Source organism: Orbicella faveolata, unplaced genomic scaffold, assembly GCF_042242905.1.
Source record: "Orbicella faveolata isolate gen_17 unplaced genomic scaffold, um_ofav_v1 contig_46, whole genome shotgun sequence".
NCBI lineage: Eukaryota > Metazoa > Cnidaria > Anthozoa > Scleractinia > Merulinidae > Orbicella > Orbicella faveolata.
This window is the reverse complement of record NW_028301576.1, coordinates 441,986-465,868: the sequence shown is the minus strand read 5'-3', so window position 1 is coordinate 465,868 and position 23,883 is coordinate 441,986. Positions and strand designations below refer to the sequence as shown.

At 38.3% G+C, this 23,883-nt stretch overlaps 1 protein-coding gene across 6 annotated transcripts; it reads right to left on the bottom strand.

Moving 5' to 3' along the window:
* Positions 1 to 677: 677 nt before the first annotated feature.
* Positions 678 to 22,736, bottom strand: LOC110051737 (collagen alpha-5(VI) chain-like). Of its 6 annotated transcripts, none has more exons than XM_020757808.2 (5): positions 22,481 to 22,736; positions 7,593 to 7,669; positions 6,638 to 6,698; positions 3,973 to 4,343; positions 678 to 1,185 (listed from the first exon to the last, which is right to left on the bottom strand). In XM_020757808.2, the coding sequence occupies exons 2-5, from the start codon at positions 7,653 to 7,655 to the stop codon at positions 943 to 945; spliced, it is 738 nt and encodes a 245-aa protein (XP_020613467.1). In that variant the 5' UTR covers positions 7,656 to 7,669; positions 22,481 to 22,736; the 3' UTR covers positions 678 to 942. The 6 variants fall into 6 exon arrangements, with proteins under 6 accessions (XP_020613467.1, XP_020613465.1, XP_020613464.1 ...); XM_020757806.2 differs by lacking the exon at positions 22,481 to 22,736 and adding an exon at positions 20,809 to 21,072; XM_020757805.2 differs by lacking the exon at positions 22,481 to 22,736 and adding an exon at positions 20,819 to 21,072.
* Positions 22,737 to 23,883: the final 1,147 nt, after the last annotated feature.

Genomic DNA, 23,883 nt, shown 5'->3' with positions numbered 1-23,883 from the left:
AAAGAAACACAATCAGGAACAAAAAGGAGCAAGAAAAAGGTTCAAATTTTGCCTAATACGCATGGACGAAAGCAAAGTATTTTGCATCGTAATATGTACACCTTTAAATCTAGCTTGTTAAATACAGTGCTTTTCGAACAAAATTAGGACAATTTGGCATCATTAGAACCCAAAAATACAGTTTTTTGGGAAGAGATACAGCTCAAATATCAGACCATTTCTAGCTTGAATTGTTGAATACCCTAAACTGCCCCATATACAGCATTGCAATGGGGGTTTTGAATGGGCGCATAAATGGAGAGGTTTATAACCGGGTGAGAAACCGTTTCAAAATAAGCTACATTAGTGATGATCAAAGTACGCTTTTCATATACTGGTTTTTAATTAAAAAATAAATCGAATTCATTTCATTTTAGACTATGGGAGGGGCTTATAGGCGGGAGGGGTTATAAGCGGCCATTTACGATATCTGAAAATTGACTGACAGGCAGTGCGGGGTATCTTTGCGTGAATGGGGGGATATTACTCATGTGATACCAATGTATGTGGATATATACGGAAGGTTGAAGCAACTCTTACGCTTCTTTCGTGCTCTCCAAACGTCCTGCGTGCATCCATATATGCGCACGCTAAGCATGAACCAATTCTTTAATATCGATCGAAAGAAAAGACGCCTGTTGAACTGCCAAGACGTGATTTATTAATTTTTCATTAGTGTAAAAATCAAGCATAAATCATTATGACCTCTATTTGTGACAAAGATCTTTGGCTACCTTACGCCTAAAACAGCAACAAGAACTTCTTCTGGCGCCTAACTTGTTATGCTTACTTTTTAATTATTCCTATTAGATTTACTTGTGTCCTTCATAAGTTTTCAAATTAAGAACGCAATCAGGTTTCGCCATGGCAGATGTCTCAGACTCAGTGCAAGCGATTTTTACCTTACGCTTTAGGGGTAGGGTTAGCACAAGCGAGCATTTTAACGTTCTCGGCTACAGACTCAATGTCTTTCGGGTCCACCATGTTTAGCACGGTATCCGGGTTGTTGGAAATCATCCAAAGCTGTACTGGATCGGCGAGACCAATGCCGACCACGATGACGTTGACGTTTTTCTTCCTAAGATCACTCACAAGTTTGCTTGGAATTGTAATGTCGTAACGTCCGTCTGTCATTAACACCAGTACCTGCGATCCAGAAAATAAGCCTTTTTAATGTTTCAAAAATCACACAATAAGATTCTTGTGTATAACGGTTGCTATCTAAAGGATAAGGCAGCGTGGCCGAGTAGTTTAGGGTGCTGGATTTGAAATCTGGAGGTCGCTGGTTCAGATCCTCTTCCCTACCGCTGGATTTGTTCTCAGTAGTCCCAAGTTCAACTCCTCGACCGCGTTGTCCACAAATGGCCAACTGGTCAGCCTCCCGCCAGTTGGTATTCTTAATAGTTTATACCCTATTTGCAAGATTTGTTTATTTATTTACAGTGTCCCCAATAGACCATTTTACAGTTGTCTGCTCAGTGACCTGGCCTTTGGATGGCAGCGAGGCTGGAGTTGACCTTGTTTTGATACAGACCTCTCTGCTTCTGTATAATCAAAAACATGACTTCCATTTTTTCCGTTCAATGTATAATAAAACATTTATTAGAATCGGTTTTTGTGATTTCCAGAATAATCAAGGTCTAGATCTCGGTAAGGGTTATCAGCCTCAGCCTTTGTCTTCCGTTGATAACCCCTACCTCGACCTTGATTATTCTGGATATCACAGAAACCTCATCCAATAATTGTTTATCAATGGTAGGACTTGGATTATCATGTGAAGTATATATGAAATAATTCATATAGAACTGCGGTTGTAGATGAAAGTGAAGAATGATCATGACAGTAAATTTTCCAATTTAAGCAACTGGAAAGAAGAAGCCTGAAAAAAATCAGGGCCTCAACGGGATTCAACGGGATTCGAATCTCGTTGAAGCCCTGATTTTTTTCAGGCTTCTTCTTTCCTGTTACTTAAATTGGAAAATTTACTGCGATGATCATTCTTCACTTTCTTGGATTATCATATTATCAAATTAGCATACTTGGATTATGACTATGCCAACCGAATCTAACAATTATGTTTTATTTGTTGTAGTATACATATTCCAAGACGTTATCAGCTAACATGATGTTGCACCGAACCGACAATCGAGACATGCGGTCTTCGATGTCAGTATATTTACAAGAATTCTAGGCATGCATGTTTGACTGCTCTGCTAGCAGATCAACAGCAGATCTTTTGTTTTCAACAATTACTTAATAAAAATAATAATAATAATAATAATAATAATAGAAATGGTATATACAAGGTAAAAATAAGTAAAAGAAATAAACTATTAAAACCTATTTCAACAGTGTTTACATAATGGCTCCCTAATAATAATAATATTGAAACTAATATTAATAATAACACTGGTTTTTGCATTTTAGATTTTAACTTTATTCTTTAGCAACGATGGAAGTGAGTTTGATTGGAGCATGTAATTTCTTTTTTTAGCTTTTAGCTCATATTTACTCCAAAATTAATTTTCGCAGCGTAGACTTGCGGAATTGTTAATAAACAGAGTGTGTCGAATTCCTTTTCTTCAATTGTTGAATTATTTTACCGGATGAACGGTAGAATTTTGGCAGAGTGTCTCTCAGCTCTTAGGAGTTTAATATTTCGTAGCACATTGTTTCGTTCTGTGAACATTCTGTATTTATTCCGTATTTATATTTTAACAAACTGTTATTCCTGGAAAAAAATTCAAAGTAAAAAAAATAAAAAATAAAAAGTAATGAGGATAGTATAATAGTGATACAATACAATAGTTTATTGACAGTCCCCTGATGGGACTTTTCAGTGACAATACAAAAGAGCTAAACTAATCAAGTTAAAAGAAGTGGTTTACAATTCAATTAAACGGAGAAAAATGCGATAAACTTTAAACAATAATAATAGAAAATTCATCATACAACAAATACTAAAATGTAGTGACATGCCATCGCGACGTGCTATTTAAAAGTCAGTAATTAATTTGTTTTTCAGGTAAAATTTAAAAGTAGAAATCGGTTTTAAGAGAATTGCCTAGATTGTTGCAGATGTGCACCATTGTGCTATAATAATAATAATAATTCACATTCATCAGTAATGATGACGATGGCAATGGCAATGCAATGGCAATAGTAATGGCAATGCAATGGCAATGGCATTGGCAATGGCAATGGCAATGGTAATGGCCATGGTAATGGAAATGCAATGGCAATGGCATTGGCAATGGTAATGGTAATGGCAATGGAAATGGCAATGGCAATGGCAGTGGCAATGGTAATGCAGTGGCCATGGCAATGGTAATGGCAATGAAAATGGCAAAAGCAATGGAAATGGCAATGGTAATGGTAATGGCAATCCAATGGCAATGGCATTGGCAATGGCAATGGTAATGCAGTGGCAATGGTAATGGCAATGGCAATGGAAATGGCAATGGCAATGGTAATGGTAATGGCAATGATAATGACAATGGTAATGGCAATGGTTATGGCAATGGCAATGCAATGGTAATGGCAGTGGCAATGGCTTTGGAAATGGCAATGAAAATGACAATGCTAATGCTAATGGCAGTGGCAATGGTAATACAATGGCAATGGCAATGGTAATGGCATTGGCAATGCAATGGTAATGACAGTGGCAATGGTAATGGTAATGGCAATGGCAATGCAATGGCAATGCAATGGCAATGGTAATGGCAAAGCCAATGCAGTGGTAATGGCAATGGTAATGGTAATGGTAATGGCAATGGCAATGCAATGGTAATGGCAATGGTAATGGTAATGCAATGGTCATGGCAATGGTAATGGTAATGGTAATGGTAATGGCAATGGCAATGGTAATGGCAATGGTAATGATCAGTGATAATGATAATAATCAGTGATAATGATAAATACTCATAACCTAACCTCGTCATATCCTCTCGCTCCAGCGCCGTCGGTGAAAAGATCAAGTGCAAGTTGTAGAGCGTTGTCTATTTCAACGGGACCACCTGTAGTAGCTTCAGCACCAGGGCGCCAGGTTTCCATCTGTTGCTTTACGGCATCTAAACTGTTGCCTTGCGAAAAGTCGAGAAGTACCTCTGCTGAAGTTTCGTCGAACGAAATGGCCCCAACGTGCGTCATGTCGTGAGAGATTTCAAATTTGCTGTCAATTATATTCTTGACAAAGTACATGACGTCATTCCAGTCTGTGCCGGAACCATCACTTCTGAGACGTCTATCCATCACAAATCCAATGTCAACAGCTTTTACGCACATTTGAGGTGGTGCATTTTGGACTGTTGGTAAGAGCAATTTTATGTTATGAATAAACATAACATGAGGCTACGCTGAGCAAAATGTTGTGACTCCGTTGGCAGAAAACAAAAAGTATCCATCTTAGTACTAATTTAGTTACGTTGACTGGTATTCTTTTGGCTGAATTGTGCCATTAAGCTTAAATCGATATTAAACAGCTTTGTTTCGACGATACGAAATTCTGCAATTATTACAAAAATCGAAAACGAAAACGCAGCGACTAAACGTACTGCTTTTAGTCCGAACTCTGCGACTGCTGAACGATAACTAACTAAATGAAACGGCCGATTCGAATAGTAATTAGTTAAGACTTAAATTCAAGCATGCAGTGTTTTGTTCGGTGGTTTTGATTGGACGGCGTTAGTGTTAATGAACAAGCGTTCGCGGAACAAGCTTCATATATGCATATCAGTATTTATGCCATGCCATACAAAATACAGCCAGTCAGAATACAGGAAAGCCGTTGTATATTTAACAATTATATAATAACCCAAGTTATGCTCGCATTTTGATTGGCTCTCGCCTATGATCTATTAGAGGACAGACGCACGATTGACATCATTATTACAAAGTTTTCCCCTCTGTGTTTTAAAATGGTGGAAAGTTTTGAGAAGTTAGATAATATTTTACGTGACTGGGCAAAAGATAAGGTACAAAAAAGTCTTGTCGAGGCATTGAACAGGTACGAGAAGCAGGAAGGAGAAAGATAAAGCCGTTTCTTTTTTAGAAAATGACTCAGAGAAAAATACTCGAGCAGTCTCAAAGCACAAAATTGGTCTTGGTAAGCCAAGAACCATTGCTTTATCTCGAATTTAACAAACCCAGTACACAAAATGTTTATGAGATTAATTTATTTAAAAATTTCAACTTTTCTCAGTCTCAAAACAACTGTTGACACACTGATTGATGTCAGGAATGAAACATCAAAGCATCACTTCTTAAAATCAGTTAAATTAAACACATAACCTTGCCTTCCGATGCGAATGTTCCAGTCCGTTTCAGGGCACAGCCACAAGCAAAGTGTAGCTCACTACAGCTCACGGCCAACCGCATCGCAGCTGAAAGGTGTCTCCGACACTATTTCAAACTGATTTGAGAATCAGCAACCACTGAGGACACAAATTTCCTCCGTCACTAATATATTGACGCTCCTTTCTTTGAAAACCTCGAATCAAATAGCCTCCAGGTTGACCACAACCGTAAGTTTTCCGAGCGTATTTTTTCACCCCTGCAATATTCAAGGCAACGTCCAAGCTTTTTGGCTCACAGGGCTACTCTGATAACAAACACTGATTTGACTTTTCCAGCATTTTCTCAGTTAAGATTTGTAGATTTTGTAGTTTTCGCTGTAAGTCTTAATTCCACGAGAAGCGAGTTTGAGTTTTATTTCAGAATCTTATGGTGAAATAAAAATAAAAAAGCTATATCTGTAGTAGTTTGAATCGTTATAATATAAAACAAATAGATTCCATGTTGCCGTGCGTCTGTTCAGTAACAGATCCGCAGAAGACGTAAGAACATCAGTGACACACTCGGCTATCGCCACGTGTGCCACGTTTTTGTTCTTACCACATTTTGACGTCATCTGTGATCTGTTACTGATAACGTCAATCGTGCGTCTGTCCTCTAATAGATCATAGGCTAGAACCAATCAAAATGCGAGAATAATTTGGGTCATTATATAATCGACGATATCACATCCAATCTTGCCATCATGCGCCGCGCGTATGTCGCATTGATTGTGTTGTATTTTCGATGGCATGGTATAAATAGTGACGCAACGCTCTCTCGTGGTATACCATGGAATGTACCACTTGTCACGTGTATTTTCTCGATATAAACATTCGCCTGAAGGCTGCTGGTGTTTATACCGAGAAAATACAAGTAACTCGGAGGATATACCATGGTATACCACTCAGAAGCGTTGCATAACTACAGTAGTATATATATCAAAACAACATAACTAGAGCCTTAAGCATATGTGAATAGACCGTTTTCGATATTCAAATTCAGCTTGGCAATGAGGCTTAGAGGAAACAAACAAAGGAGATTGAATTACCATGTTTATTCATTTCTTTTGTTTGTGTCCTCTAGGCCGCTATCAAGCTGAGTTTTAATATATGGAAAGTGGTCTATTGAGCATAAAGTTTCGTACATTTAGTACTCTTATCACAACAAATTAAACAGGAAATATTCAACGGCTTCTGCAAGAAAACTGCTCAAGTTCTTCTGTAGTGTTTTTTTTTATTTGATTTATCGGTTACGTTTACTGTACCTGAATTCCTTCCAAATCCCCGTAGTGCTCTCCAGTTTGCAAACGCTTGCCTTGATACTTGCTGTGAAATTCAATTTTAAGAAAGGAAAAACAATTTCAATTTCTATGTAATAAATTAAAAGTAACATGAATGGTGCCTAGTTCTTTTGCGTAGCATGAAATCTAAGAATTCCTTCCTATAACAACTCGGTTCGGGGGAGATTTAAAAAAGAAAATAAAAGCAAAACGTGTTCACTTATAGTAAATCTAAACTGGTTATTTTGTCATGGAACTCAAGTGAAAAAAGAAGGAACACGACTTATCACTCGAATATTATAATCATATATGAGGTAGTTTGAGGTAGTTTAGCTTGGTTCGGAGGAGGTTTAAAAAGAAAAATAAAGCAAAACGTTGTCACTTATAATAAATCTAAACTGGTTCTTTCGTCATGGAATTAAAGTGAAAAAGAAAGCAGGAAGTATCAGTCGAATACTATAATCATATATGAGGTAGTTTGAGGTAGTTTAGCTCTGTTCGGAGGAAGTTTAAAAAGAAAAATAAAAGCAAAACGTGGTCACTTATAATAAATCTAAACTGGTTATTTTGTCATGGAATCCAAGTGAAAAAAAAAGAAGTATCAGTCGAATATTAATATCATATATGAGGTAGTTTGAGGACGTCTTTTACTAATGTCGCTTATCTTTTTGTAAAAATTTATCTCTGGTAAATTTGCTTTCCCGCGAAGAAAGATTACAGTAAGTTTTTTTTTTTTTTCGGTATCGTGAGCATAATCTGTTTTGTCGCTTTGTTTTCCAAACTGAACAAATATCGATGGCATAATGAATGTGCGATAAGATCGATATTACATGTATATCATTGATATTGAACCTCGCATTTTTGTCAGATGTCGACAATACTTCTTACTCAAATTTTCGTCCTTTTTGATTTAAAAATTCTGTGGACAAAAAAGTCTTACCGTTTCTTCAGCGGCACCGAGAACAATCAACAACGAAACAACGAGAGCGTGTAGTGCAGTCATGATGAGGGAGAAAACTGGAAAATACAAAAAGAAAAATATAACAAAGAAATTAACATAAGATATGTTCAGTAATACATACATACATACAGACAGACATACATACATAACTTTATTTTGACTCGAATTTACAGGTAGCTAAAAAGCTAATATCTTCGAGGAAATAAATAATAACAAAACTCATCAGTTACTCTATTGGTTATTATTAAGGAGGAGTTTGTGTGTTGCGTGGCATAACTTCTATAATTCACTCTAGCTACGCTACATCACTCGTTAAAATTGTCTCTTTGTCTTGCAGGCCCAGCCAAATAATTACTTGCACTTCATTTGCCGCAAATTTGCAACCGACATATCTGACTTGATCGCCATATATTAATTACTTTTGTCCGGAATTAAGATGAGCAGCTGTCAAGTAAATTTCTATACTTATACGATTAGTATTTATACTTCAGTGCTTGCTTTGCAGTATTACATTGTACATGTGCTTGATCAAGCTTCGAAATCTATAGTAAAGGATTACAAACGATATCCAAGACAACAATTTGAATGCATTTCTCTGACTTGATCATAAACAAGAGACGTGCGCAAATTGGATTCGATCATATTACTCTAAGTAAATAAAATGAGTATCACCACGCTTGCCTCCGTGGCAAGATTTTATTGTTCCTTGTCATGTTGCGATCAGATTTTAAGAGAATATATAAATGGTATAACCTTGCGACTGATTAAAAAAATCGGACCACTGCACAGTATAGGAATCTGATTTGTATAATTCGGACAGAAAGCAAATGTATCATAGTTCAAAGTTTACAAAGAGAACTTACGATTTGAGTGGATCATAACTTTCGTCAACTGTGACCCTGCTTGCACCCAGCTCAGTGAATCTCGGGTATGTTTTGTTTGCCTTTTATAATGTTCAGCACTAATCGAGTCACTCATGCAAGCAATGCGGTCTTGCCAAGTCTCCTCCCATGTCGGCGGGATGTACAAAACAGCGTGACAATATCTAAAATCCAGCCACGAATCCAGTCGGGCTGGCAGAATGAAGGGCGCCAAACTATTTTTTGGTTTTTACTCATTGCTATTTTCAATAGTGTTTTTGGATGTTGATATGCATAGTTTAACATGCTTCACATTTGATACATGCTTCACCTTGTGAACTTCTATCGAATTATATGGTGTAACCTTTAATAATGTAATATATTTTTTAACAGTTCGTTAGAAGAAATGTGAAGTTCGTTCAAGTTCTAAGAATCGGTGTCCAAACTACCCTCCCATCCCCTCAGATGGGATGCTAGATCATCTACCCTCCCCCTCCCTACCTCCCCGCATTTTGTGTACTCCTAACACTGAATAAGTACAAAAGTACGACCTATTTGTTGATGGTGTATCTCTTGATAAAAACTGCTTCCGTGCGGCCACTTGGACAAATTTATTTAAAGATTTAGGAATCATGGCGTATTGCGAAGATAAAGAATTCAGAAAGTATACAGTGGCTCTCAAGTCATGTCAAGTCTCCCAGACCCCCAAAGGGCCACGCGACCCTTGCTCTTGTCTCTTCGCCATTCATGTAAACACTCAAAGTACTCGGGCTTGCCCATCCAAGCGGCACCGACTCGCGCACGCCTTCAATCTGTTCAGATATACGTATCTAAATATTTACCAGCCATCCCGCTAACAGCTCTTATTGCTAAAAAGTAAATCGCTTTTGAAACCGAACTGGATAAATCGATCAAAAGTGGCCAAAAGACCCGATCACTGATAAGAAAAAAATACAAAACCAGTTTTCGTCTCAAAGATATTACTGTTTTAAAATTGACATTCAAACAAACAAATACCCTTTTTATTGACAAACCAAAAGTTCTTTGGTTGTGAAAACACAGTCTATAGAAGTAGAAAGCTGTAAAAAAAAGCCTTGTATCAAGTCATCACTTTGATTTTAAGACCGCTGGGTTAATCAGCTTTAGGTAACACAGGGCATTTGTTTAAGAGCAGCCTGCATTCCGATATCGTTAGGTTCTGATATAAACTGAACGTGTTGTTTGTTGTTATTTTTAGATTATTTTGACGCCCAGTTTAGGAATTCATGTCCTACGCGTAATACCGATAGTACTAGAATATATATTTTACATTATTCTGTCAACCACACCGTTGTAACTGGTTTCATCTTCAACAGATAGCTTAATAACAAGTCCATGTAGGATTGATGCTCTTCGGGACTCTCTGTCATTGTATCGAACAGTCATAGTTCAAAGCACTGCTGGTGACAAATATTCCCATTATACACAGTATTGGTATGAGCGCCGAATTCTGCTCATACTTTCAAATCTGTTTACCAAATAAAGATGATGTTCCATGTTTCGGAGAAAGTAATGCACGCGTTAGGTCTTGAAAAACTGCCAGTGGACGCACGAGCGGAACGTGACTGAGTTCAGCAGTTTTTGTTATATTTTTGTTTTTGCTCGGAACTCTGTATTTATCAGTCTACATTCCTCTTGGCGTTAGGAACCCTTAGTGCTTGAATATAAATAGTTTGACGTTTTTGTCTTAATCCGCTATATTACCGTTCGTCTGTGTTCTCCTATCGACTCATCCAGTCACCAAGTTAAGTACTCCGCCTACAAAGTACAGTTGTCTCCTTAAGTTTGCAGCTACGCTGGTATGTATAGAAAGCCACAATGTAATAAACAATATCAGCCAAGATTAGCTTTCATGCCCAGTTTAAAACTACGCCCAGATGTCATTCTTACTAAAAAGATGAGAGTAAACTTTTCAAGAATTATTGACGAAGTACGTGAAACCGAGGCCTGCCGGCCGTAAAAATCTGGGATTTTTGAGATGTCGAGAAGTTCTGGTCCAGTCGAGATCTCGTATTAGTCGAGAGATGTTCATTTGGTAGGAAATTTTAATCGTTTGAGAAATTCTGATCTGACGAGAATTCATTTTTTAAGGCAGTGTAACTAAAACAGCTTACAATACCTCAGAAACTTCTGCTTTGTGTTCTCAAGCTGCGCACGTAGGTAAATGCTAAACAGTGTTCTTTGTATACTCTGTTTCTTGTATCAGTCTATTAGCGCCATTCAGCACTAGTTTAGAACAATTGTACTGTATGTCAAGTTGGTTTACTTAGATCTAAGCATGATCTAAGGGTTCAAGGACTTCATTGTTTGCTTATTATAGCCTCCCAGCAAAAATGCTTTTTTGTTTCATTTAGGAAAATGCAATACTCATTTTAAAAACACATACTATTATTAGTCACAAGTATGCTACTATTAGTGTGAGAAATACACCGTCTCTTGGTGATATTAAAACGCTTTCTCGGTAATAATAACCACAAGGAATGCTACTTGTGGATTAATTCATTTCTCATTGATCTGTTTTGTTTGCGTTGTCTGTGCGATTTCATTTCAACCTGTAAGTAGTAGAAGCCTGTGCTGAAGAGACCACATTTGTGCGCAGAATTTTCTTTCCATACATTTTATAACGAAAGCCTCCTCTTTTGAACCAAATGAATGATAACTGTTTAATTAGAAAAAAAACACAAAGGAAGCATGTTTTGGCCATGAAACAAATATCTCAGTAATTTTTGGGTTTGTTCCCGTGCGCCGTTTTTAACTCTATCGGGCGCAGCTTGACCGACGTCAAGTTCAAGCACTTGGATATCTTCGGGGAATACTTTAATTGAGCACCACTTTTATGTTGCTTTAGGTCTCGGATTTTTCCAAAAAGGTTTCAAATCTATCAGACGGTCGAGCTGAAGAAATAATTAGTTATTACTACGATGACACAAAGATAGCAATGATCAAAATATGAATTTAAGAGCAAATTTCTTATTAATATCAGAATATCAATGAGTGTAAGCGATAAATTTAAATTTAGTTACACTTAAGTAGTACTGCCCCTCTGCTGGCACATCTGCCTCAGTCCTGCTGTCACACTGTTACTAGCCACTCTTGGTTCAGGTTTGTTTCGATTCGCGGTTTATACGTTACCGTCGAACTTCATTCATGACTAATATATAGATTTAGCCAAGTCTAAAAGCGGAGCTCCTAATTAAATATTTAACCATAAACAAAAGAACATATTTTCCCCTGTGTCAGAAACTCAAAAAAATGATCAATCGTGAGCATATGATTGTTCAGTGTGTGATTTCACTATATTTTTAGTTATATTTTAACAAACCATACCTTATGAGTGTAAGGGTTTAATTTGCGCCGAAATTTTGCCTTTGCATGTACTCCCTCCCTCTTCCCCAGAGTTATAACCTGGTGTGAGCCCGCGATCAAATCAAAACCCAGTACCTGATCAGTGGTCATCTTCCAACAAACACGCGATCTCAATTAGCTCTTGACCTGAGTCCGCGATATGGTCACGTGAAACTGGTCAGCGTATTCCTTGTTTTGACAGCTGTCAATTAATTATAACATGGCTGTCCAATATCAAAGATGTACCTACGGTAATGGTGATACTCTTATTTTTCAAGGTATGGGGCTTGGCGTACGGACGTACGGACGGACGGACGGACAGTCACGTGACAACCAAACTTTTTGACATCGATGGGTTACCAAATTTTCTAAGGTATGGGGCTCCTCTTGCGCGCCTTCGGCGCGCAGGAGCTCCGCTATTAAACTTAGTAATGGGTCAAGACAATTAGGGTTAAATAAACATCCGTTTAAACAGTGTGGCTGACTCGATATTGCTCAGAGGTGAGATGAAAGGATCAAGCGACACTGAGGCGACACTGAGACAGTCCGCAATCAGCCGGTGTTTGTCTTTTGATTTTGTTACGTAGGGTAAGGTTGGCTTTGCGAACGAGAAGCGACAAGATTACAACGCCATGTTAACCATAAAGAAAGAGTTTGTGTACTTAGGCGCACTGCTGGACAAAGAAGGTGGAACAACCAAGGACATACAACATAGGCTGAGTAAAGCTAGACAGGCTTTTCATAGGATGCGAAGAATATGGGGCACCAGTTAGATTGGCAGAAAGACGAAGGTACAATTGTTTAAAACAATTGTTAGGTCAGTTTTGATGTATGGCTGTGAAGCTTGGAAACTTACGAAAACAGAAGCAAAGAAGCTGGACGGTTTCCAATACAAGTGCATGAAGAGGATTTTAAGAATAAGGTGGCCTCAGACCATCTCCCACCAACAAATTTAGGAGAACACAGGAGTGAACAGAACGAGCGATGAAATCAGACGTAGAAGATGGAATTGGATTAGACATATAGTGAGGAAAGACAAAGAGGAACATTGCGTCACAGCTCTGGAATGGAGGCCAGAGGGGAAAAGAAGGCCTGGTCGACCCAAAACAACATGGAGGAGAATGGTTGAAGATGAAAGGAAAACAGCTGGGTGGCAGTCATGGGCGAATGTCAGAAACCTCGCAGCAAACCGTAGTGGTTGGAAAGAGAATGTCAAAGCCTTATGTTCCTTATGGCATAAAGAGAGATAGGATAGTTAACCATAAAGACAAAACTGAAATTCATTATCTAACTAGTGCTGGATCACGCATCCTAACAAGTGCAAGCCATCATTATAGAAGAGTTTTCAATTGAGTGTCGTAAAACCAAAGCCAAAGCAATCACTCTGACCAATTACTGAGGAAACTGACAATCCAGTCAAAACTTGAAGTAATTGCACGTAGCTGACGAAGCGAAGCGCGCAAAAACGTGTGCGAACCAGTAATGGTATGTTTTGGCTTCACTTATAGGTGAAAAGAAAAAAAAGAAAAATGACAAAATGTGTTCTTAGACCATTCAATCACGAGGTTAATCATAAAATGACTAAAATGCTTGAAACATGAATTTTATGAATCAGGTAAGGAGTGTGTTTTGTAAAACTGTGAAAGGAAAGTTAAGATCTGAGCCTGTTTCATGGATACAGTGTAATAAGAACTCTACCAGTCGATGGTTTCCATATTTGAATACATTGTGCACAGAATTTAAATGCAATACAGTTCACGCCCACAATATACAGTTGTCAGGTCGCCTACAAGGTTAACGCCTCTATGCATTTCAGAGAACTGAACAAAAATCTGATCATTTCGTTTGCACGTGAGTCAATCGGCAGTACGCGTTTTATCTTTCCTCAGAAACATTTCTTGAATTTATCGTTTGTATAGAAGGCGGTTGCTTTGGAGAACTGACCACGCTTAGCGGAAACTGTGTGTTTTTGCGTCGCGAGCGTGTTCTTTCACCGGTCTCGAAAGTTCAGAAGTGTCTCACAAAAGAGCGTAACGTTTGCGTTCTCAGTTCTTGCATGGTCCTAGCAGTGAACTGTTCTTAACTCACTCAACATAAATAAATGGTAGATAATTGTTATAAATTACGAAATTGTGGTAATGATTTGATTAATAGAACCGGAATCGGCATTTCTGTAACGAATAGATTCCAGCAGTTTGAGTGTTTTTGTTTCATTTTATCCTGTCGATGTACCCAGTAGCAGTGACTGCACTTTCCTTTTAGAAAGAATTTTAAAAAAGCGTTATCATGGTTATCCCCATTGAAAAAAGCGTTTGAGTGCGATTTCTCCGACAATAGCAGGCAAAAATATCAACAGTTCGTCCTTGCTTAAAATCTGTCATGCTTTGTTCAGTGAGTGGAGAGCTACAAACCTCAAGAAGTCTGCAACGGTGTTCGGGAGTTATTTTAACTTCACCTGCCTGAGGAGAACGAAGACGGTTTCTGAAGACACTGCTGTTAAAACTCCGTTTGTATCTACGTGGACCTTCAAGTTTATTTAATTTTCATTGGACAGTACAGTCGCGTTGCCTAGTTTCGTCTTTGAGAAGTGAAACCATCCTTAATAAATTCTTAATTAAAAAGCAAGCCCTAATCGCTTTCCATTAGCCACGAATGATCCAAAACAATATTACAAGCCTGCAGCACACCCATTGCAATTTTTAAGACTTCCTGTTTGTTCTATTATAAGAATTGTATTAAATGTTGACTTACTTTGCCTTGATGACATGTTAGTTCAACATGAACGTCTAATCAAATGAATATTTTATTCCCGTCAGAATTGTTTTATTACCTCAAAGCGTATTTAAAAGTTGAAGGTGATACGTCTTTTATTCTTATCACTCAGTTTTTCTTTCAAAAGTTCCAATGTTGGCCGGATTTTAATGCGAGACGTGGCTGGCCAGGCCAATGAAAAAATGAAAAAAACAATCATTGACAAACCAATTAACATGATGTTATCTTCTAGCTGTCAGGGAGTGGCAATTCGAGTCCAAGTTCAGAGATATTCTCTTCCTTGTGTCAGTTACTAGGAAGCTCAAGAAACCAAGAAGTTCTAAGAACTTAGACCCCAGATTCCACGCTGTTTTCGCGTAGTAGCCTCTGCATTCCTCCCGCTCACGAAAAGAAAAGGGAGGCTGTAAACACAAGCTGAAGGTGGCAAGATATCGAGGCTTACTAGTAATTAATATTGTCATTTTGACTAAAATCAAACCTGTTATGTATACAGGCGAATTCACACATAAAATATAAAAAGACATATAAACAGCGGATGGCAAGTGAGGGGAAGAAAGGTTCACAGATGGATTTCCTAGCGAAAAAAAAATTTAAAAAGTGACTTACACGTTTGAGGGAAAAATACTTTTGAAACCCGTACCGACAAAGAGTACCTGTTATTAAACTGGAGTAAGAAAATAAACAAAAGTATTACAAAAGAACTGTAAAAACAGTACTTACGAGACTGTATAAAGGACATTTACATCAAGATGTGGCCGTTCGCTTAGCTGTTCCAGTTGACGGTTAAGGTGGCGCCTAATTTTTTCAAGTGTACGGGGCCCCGGGGTATACGCAGGTTAACCACATTACAAGTAGTTTATCTAAATGGTACAAAATGCTGCCGAAGGGGAGGATGTAAGGAGTGTCAATGCAGAGCAGGGCTGTTCCCAAACAGAACTCCTGATCGTCGGTAACAGTAACAAAGTGGTTTATTTAACTTCTCGGGTTACAGGACTCATCAGCACTATAAGCTTCGTTACATTTCTCATTGCTCCCTTATGGACGAAACTCACGCTCTTATACAAGTACACCCCGAATTCCAGAAACTTCTCTAAGGAATTAAATAGCATTGTTGCAAGGTTTCTAAATTCGAATGTTACATGAGAAATAGAACATTCCAGAAGGTTCTAGGTCACGGCTAAATAACTTCCAGTTCGAGATTTTAAATAACGACAGCAAGCCGTAATTTTTGCGAAGGATTGGAATGAAGTATATTCTTCTCCCGTGTGATTTCTAAAATGTTGACTACTGTTGTGCAGAAAAAAAAAAATAAACGGTACCACTAAAATCTGTGATTTTTTAAATGATATTAACTTCAACAGATCTCAAATCACACTTGATGAGAGGGAACTCTGCTTCAAACTATAAAACAGATGCCTGGTTAAAAATCAAAATTTTGTTTGCTGTTGTGAAAATTGACACAGTTAAACGTCATCAATAGCACAATGTAACGCTGAACCTTTTTCGCGAGTGATTACAACTGGTTTACTTCTACACTTCTGGTTTTGAGAGCTTTAACACTCACGGTGAGCAGCACATGGAAAACAGCGCATCTTAATAGAGAGCTGCCTAATACAGAAAAGACTAAGATTACAAAGAAAAGTTTATAAAGGAAAACAGGAACGATAAAAGAAGCGTCAAAAATAGAAATATCACAGCAGAAATCGTACACTGCGACCAACGATGGCAGTAAGTGATAAAACAAACAATGATAGGGCAGATGGCCATTGCTATGCTTTGCCTGGATTTAACGATCTTGGACGTTCGGTGACCCCTACTTTTGTTTTGGTAAATCATTTTCTCTACCGATTTTTTACGTTTAGCGAAAAAATGAAGAAAATCTATCGACTAGAAGTTTGAATTTTTTGCAAAATGCACCATCGAATTCTGTTCTTTTTAGCTCTTCGTTTGTCTGTGCGACGGTTTCAAATGCCGCTTAAAGAGTTAAGTTTTGTGAAAATGTTAGTAACATTTAGAATTATTTACGCAACAGACCCACTTCTACTAAATATGACTAAGATCGTTTGCCTCCGTTGACTCACCTTCGATATTTTTAGTTATAAACCCCTTTAGTATCACCCAACTAGTGGACTAATGCAAATCCTGCATTTTAATTGGCTACGCTACTAAAGGACTATTAGTAATAGGCCTCGAGTAGCGAAATTGGCGCAATCGAGCGTGACGCTTTCTTTCATTTTATTCCCAAAAAAATATTTCTTCAATGGCCCATTCGGCTTCGCCTCATGGGCTATTGACCCTTAGCCCGCAAGAATACGTGCGCTAATTTTTCAAAATCAGTGCAGTTTTCCACGCGCTTTATCTCTGAAACGAAGTTGGTGGCCCCCAGTTTTTTGTTTTTTGTTTTTTGCATTTCTAACACAAGTAACTCATTATCCGACTGCAGTAAAAATTTAAAAATAATCTATCGACTGGAAAATTTTCGCGCCAAAGTCCTTAATTCTGCCATTCCCGCATAACCACAATTCCTTGCGCCTTTGATCTTACCGCTACCACAATTCCTTGCGTTTCACAAAAACGTGTTCAAGGCCCCTACAATGTGTCCTTTTCTCGATTAGAGAGCTGCCTCGTTCGCTCGCTTCAGGCTCACTCATTGCGGCAGCAAACATCGGCCAGGCGTGGCTCACTGAATTAGAGATGGTTGAAAACTATGTGCCAATCTATACTTAAACTGAGATGAATACCGATATTATCGCGAAAGAAATGATACATTATGAATATATTTTGGCCCATTCGGTGGTGAAATTAGCAATGGTTTACTAATCTGTCAAAAACGGCTGCTTAACTCATAAACCAGTAATTATTCGGACGAGGGAATTACCTAATCACTTAGACGAGATGGTGCCCTCAGTGGTCGGAAGAAAGAAATCTCTTATGCTCGGCTCAACGACTCAAGTCGCCAATTAAAATGATAATCAAGAAAGATAGAATGTACCCCCGCTCGAGATTCTCGAATCATTTAGGGCAAGCGTATGAAACTATTTTGCACGCTTTAGCTGCTCTGTGCAGCCTGAACGCGCAGAAAATCTCTATGGTCCTCTCTCTCCCTCTCAGGCCAGCCTGGACTTGGGTGAAAATAGAAGTGCAATTTTCGCGAGTAAGGTTCATGGATTAAAGGTATACATATTGTGATAATGATAGCGCCACAATCCTCATAGTAATGGCGCGCGCGGGTACAGTTATCATAAAATTAATTATGAAGAACAAATTGGAATGATTTCAAGCGATTCAAGGGCGCAAACGCTATAGATGAAGTCAAATGTATTAAATCGGATAATCAGCAATCATCGAAAAAACTGACGCGATAGTTCAGAAAACTAGCAGGTTTTAAGGTCATTAACACCCACATAACACTGAGAATAGTATAGAACTTAGAAACTCACATATAAGAAGATCGCGACTTCAAACACCTTGGATCAGCGAGGCTGTGAAGTGAAGGCCATTAAGTTGAATGATTAATCTATGTTAGCGCGCTTTCTTTTATAACTGCGATCACTCGGGCAAGAAAATTGCGTCCTGACACTTGCATGGATGTGTCATTAATCATGCTAATATAAGAATTTACCGCATGAATCTAATTGCTGTTCTGAAATGAGAGATAGCGCCAAAATTTTATATGTTGAATTTCACCTGAGCTTTTAGTACTGTGAGCAAGTCTGACTGAACGTTTCTGATAAAATTCGTTTGGAATTATTCTCCAACAAAATTTAAACAAGTTCAGTCTAGGATTATTTGCAATGTTCGCCACTGCTTTCCAAAGTCTTGCTTCGCCAACAATAACGATTGCGATTTTATTTCATATTTGTCAACAAAGAACAAAAGATCACCAACCACGCGAAACTCGATAATAAAGTCATATCAAAGTCATCTCAATATCGTTAATTGAAGTTAAAACTCGCTGACATGTTTCCCGGGGGAGGGGGTACTCCCATATATGGGTTATACAGGCTATAAAGGTACGTGCGGCTCCAAAGGCTATGGTTTTTGAGCTGCTTTGGTTTGAAAAGGAGCATAGATTTGACCGTCTTGGTCTGAAATAGGATATGTTTTTCACTCTGGCTTGGCATTGGGTGTTTTTCTCCTCATCAACATGGGCAAGTTTGTAGCTCTCCTCAAATTTTTATGCAAATAGAACGATTTCCGGTTAGCTGTGGTCATATGTTAGAGTTGTGTACTAATTTTAGAGGTCTGAAATGGGGCATTGATTTTTGGCTCAGGTCTGAAATATGGTGTGGAAAATAACATTTTGGTCTGAAATATAGTGTTCGGACGTCAAACCCCCAACAAAAACTTTGGGGAGTACCCCCCCTTCCCTCCAGGACATGTTATAGGTTAAGTTGGGAACAATAAACGAAGACGACGAACGGAAAATAACAAAACAAACTTGACAAATAAATCTGGTTTAGATCCATAATGTCTGTCTGAACATTGAAGACATTGGAATGTTGTGGTCACGAGCACAGCCAGAACATGTGTTTGAACTGACTACAGCATAAAACAATTGACGATAAAACAGTTAGAGGTCAATTAAGCAAAAAGACAACATTGCAGAAACCGCAGCCAACAAGCAAACATTCTGGAACGAAAAGAGCGCGCCGAACATTATATCGCATAATTTACTACATTTGTTTTTTTCTAAAAATGAAACAAAAAGTCAAGAATATCAAGAACACCAACATCATGACTTTGCTATTCGCATAAGTGCTTAGTTTGTGCAACTCTGCGTGAATTTTAATTGCATAAATTATCTTAAAATAATAAGATGATAATTCTGTAGAGCGTTTTATAATTCCCTCATAACCAGAGTTTGATATTGTTTGCAATTGCATAGCTTCGTAGCCTGGAAGCACCTTCCACGCACGAGCGAGTCGGCTGTTGAATCCAAAACACACTGATTATCAGATATTCTTTTACTGGGGCGAGTGCGACCAAGTAACTGAACTCGAGATTACCAAGTCCAAATCGGGTTAGTGACAGGATCTGCTGTCGATCAATTGCAAGAGACCTGAGCACTCTGAATGGAAAAAGGGCGCACTCAGGCAGCGCTGCATAATTTACCACATTTCGTTCTGTTTTAAAAATTGCCGCGGGGGTCGAAGCTGATATTGTTATATTTTAAACGTTCCCGGGCAAATTAAGCGGTAGTCAAAATTCTTATTGATAATTGATAAATCGATAAGTTGAATAACTACGTTCGAATGAGCTGAAGTTAAAAGTTAGTTCGATTTAAGTTACTCAACATATCCCAGGGATCATAGCAGCGGTTTGCTATACTGCTCGTTTGTGTGCAGGCCCTTTCGAAACAACAAGCATACCGCTTCCGGCTTCACACTGAACATTTTTGCTTTTGTTATTTTACATTGTGCGAAATCCTTCTTCAACTTCAAAGCTCTACCTCGACCGACTATCAGAACCATCACTACAAATTCACTTGTACATTCTGCACCACGAATGACGAATAGTCATTTTTAACTCAACGCTTTGAGTTCGTTTGGACTGCGAAAGGTTTCTCATCCCTTTGAGCCTCAGTGGCTCGTTGGCCAGAATTTAATGTCCGATACAACTGGGCTAGGGAAGAAATCCCATTGAAGGAAAAGGATGTCGCTTTGCATACCGGAGGACAATGTTCCCAAAGGAAAACGGAAGTTCGGAAGATCATTACAAAAACGTTTTACAGGAAACATGAAAGAATTCGTACACTCAGGCTGCATACCAAGAGAAGAATGATCAACAGACCGGTGCGGAAACTTGACTCATTAGAAGAGAACACAGAAGAGAAAGTCTGCAATCATATATTTCCTCCATTAGATGCTACTGAGGTTGAATTAAAGAGGTGGAAAACTCCTCGAAGTCCAAAGGTACAAGAATCCCTAATAAGAGAAAAACCTTCCCGCGGGAAAAACTGTGAGAAATCAAACAAAACAAGTGTTTACCAAATAAAGTTTCCTCTTTGCCTTCAAAACCTTCACTTATGGTTTTCTTGACGATAACGTTTCTCTTTTCTTTTCTTTTTTTTTTTTTTTTTTGCTTTCAGCTTTCATTGTAACGAAAGAGAAAGGAACCACTTTCTTCTACTTGTTTGGCATGGTAAACATCGGGTATCCCTTGAGATTAATTCTTACCAAAACTTACGGTATTGTAATTTTCTTTCCTTCCGTCTTTCTTCTTTCTTCTTCGTCGGCGTTCGTCTTCGGTTTAAACCAAGCCTCTATAATTTGCAAATTATATAGCTTTTCGTGGAGAATTGAATGTCATTTGTCGCTGGCTGTCATTTTAGTTCTTTCACAAAAATGGTCTGATTAGTGCATTTAATATCTACGTAAACCTGCTGAGGCAAAGTCGAGTGTTAAAAGTAAATAGGAAAACCATTTACTTTAACGAAAATTACTAAGTATAACATTGATTCAACATATTATTGATCCAACTAATGTGAAGATGCAAAGCTATATTTGCACTTGAGTGGTAAGGAAACAAAACGAGATCATTTGAATAACTAAAGAACACGGTTCTTACAAAAGAAAAGCATTTTCGCACCAGGAAAATTGATACAACTTGTTGTTGATTCAACTAATGGAAGACACAAAGTTGTATTTATATCTGTAGTTCAAGAAAACAAAACCTGATCATTTGAAACCATTCAATTGTTTTGGAGCCAAATATTTAGAAATCATGCTTTTAAGAAAGTTAGTTTTGGCAAGCCAAGATTAACTCACATACGTGGAACACTCAATTCTTGCACACCCCTTCTGTTGAGCTGGGAAACGTTTTATTCTAGAACTTTGTGTTTCGACGGTTACATGTGTACATGTTTGTGTCGTTCTTGCAACCTTGGCTTCTAACTCCGCTTACTAGATCCAAGGTTAGCTGTTGCTAATTGGTTAATCCCAGCCTGCTTGCGTTATCAAGTCAGCTGCGTTCGTTTAAGATTTACGTCCGAGTACTTTAATTGTCTTGTGCTTGAGTCCCGAGCGTAGCTAGAGTCAGTTAGCATAAAAGTGAATGCATTGTAAAGTAAGAGTAAGAGAAGATCAGAGAAGAGAAGAGTAGAAGTAGAAGTTGAAGGAAGAGTAGAAGATGGGGTAGTAGTGGAAGACGTGGAAAGTAAAGACTTAAAACGACCTCCTGTCGGGGACTCAGAATTTTTCTTTGTCCCACGCTCGTGTCATGTTGATTAATTCCCCTTCACATTTCATTACCGAGCTTAAAATTCACCATTTTTATTAATTTATCACTACTCACGATGACTTCGATAGCGTTGATCCTAGCAGTATGCAGGACACCTGTCATGTATGAACTCAGTTAAATGACTTCGCTCTCCATGAGTTCTCGTAGCTCAGTGGATAGAGCGCCCGCCCGGTGTTCGAGAGGTCATGGGTTCGATTCCTGTCGGGGACTCAGAATTTTTCTTTGTCCCACGCTCGTGTCATGTTGATTAATTCCCCTTCACATGGCTAATGTATCCCAACACGCTGATTTGTTCGCACAATCTGGTTTTTCACCTTCGTTCTTGTCAGTTATTTCTTATTTTTACCTAACCTTCATTACTTGTTAATTAAAGACGGGTCTCTGTGGAGTCCCGTGCATTAAAAAATGTCTTCGCAGACAACTTTTAAAGAACTAAGGACGACCGTGCTGGCCTTCTAAACCGATGAATCGTTATATTTTTAATCATAAAGTGACTATTGATTCATAAGTGGCAACCGCAAAATTTACACTTTCACATAATAGTAGCGGAGGTTTGTACAATCTGCGTTATGGGTTCGTTAGATATATTTTCTTTTTTTTTTTTCAAACCTCCGTTGCTTGTAGATTAAATCCGCCTTCTGGGGAGCAGGGATGGAGCAATGTTGAGATCACTTGCCTCCCACCAATGAGGCCTGGGTTCGATAAGTTTGTTGTTGACTCTCGCCTTTTTAGCTCTTTTTCCAAGGGTCAAGTCTCCGAGTTCTCCGGTTTTCTTCTCTCCTGAAAAACCAACATTTTCAAATTCCAATTCGACCAGGATAGAGGAACCGTGTGAAAACCAGCTAAGGCTTATATGGCTTCCTCACTAAATACTGTCAGTAAATTACTGTAATTTGAGTGGAAATCTCAATGATCACCTGATATCCTGGGAGTTAAGAAGTGTTCTCTGTTTAACTGGTCAACCGGTGTAAATATTAGTTGTTTGCAGACAAAAGGTAACACTTGAAGCCATTAAGTCAATCGGGAAAACAGTTACTTTACAAAAAAAAATAAGCGTAATGATTGTTGACTCAACTAAAAGGAAGACGCAAAGTTTTATTGGTACAGGAGTTACAAGAAAACAAAAGGAGACCATGAGAACAAGAAAAAAACAATTTATGTATATAAGAATAGAAGAGCATTAGGTCACCGCCTCACTTACATTTATAGGCCGGGTGACTGTGCACACAACCGTAAAATGGCCTATTGTTTTCTTATTCGCTAAATGGTTTGAGCTGTCACCTTTTGTGTGTTACAGTGTTTACCGCTTCTGAAACACTTCTGAAAGAACCGGGCAGCAGCAAATGGCTGAGTGGTTTGATAATCAAGAAACCGGCGGAGGTTTGGTACATGGTATATATAATATTGGTAACAACCAGACTGTGCAAACCAGCCAGCAAGCTAGACCGATAACAGTAGCTGTGGCTGAGCCTTAAAATAATCCTAAACAGGTTAAAACAACAGTGAACCTGCCTACTGTACGTATCGTGATTGCAACTTATGCCGTGTGTTTTCTATTTGTTGAATCAATATCAAATATTACGCCTTTCTCATTTAAATGCCAACTAGTTAGCATAACAACAACTAGATTTACACAACAAAAACAGTGAGGTGGCCTTGTTTTCATTTGAAACAAACAAGTTACCTCCAGTTTCGCTGCCATTCAAAGGCCAAGTCACTGAGCTGACAACAGTAAAATGGTCTAGAAAAAATGTGTTGTATTAATTCAGCTAATGGGAAGACACAAATTTATTCATGCTTGAGTTGCAAGAAAACAAAACGAGATCATTGAGCAATAAAAAAAGCAAACATTTACCGGAAAGAAAAAATTATGATTAGTCCAAACGATCGTAACTTTAGAAGCATCGCTCTTTATCACGCCTTCATCCGGCAAAATGGATTTCAGGTGGCCTTCATCGTTTTAATCATAACTGTAACAAACTCCTCGATTTGTTTGGTTAGGTGACATTATC

Coding starts and splice junctions, on each gene's coding strand:
- LOC110051737 (XM_020757803.1), bottom strand. CDS start 8,591: ATGAGTGACTCGATTAGTGCTGAACATTATAAAAGGCAAACAAAACAT. Junction 6,699..7,592: donor TCGGTGCCGCTGAAGAAACG/GTAAGACTTTTT, acceptor TGAATTTCACAG/CAAGTATCAAGGCAAGCGTT. Junction 4,344..6,637: donor GGGATTTGGAAGGAATTCAG/GTACAGTAAACG, acceptor TCTTACCAACAG/TCCAAAATGCACCACCTCAA.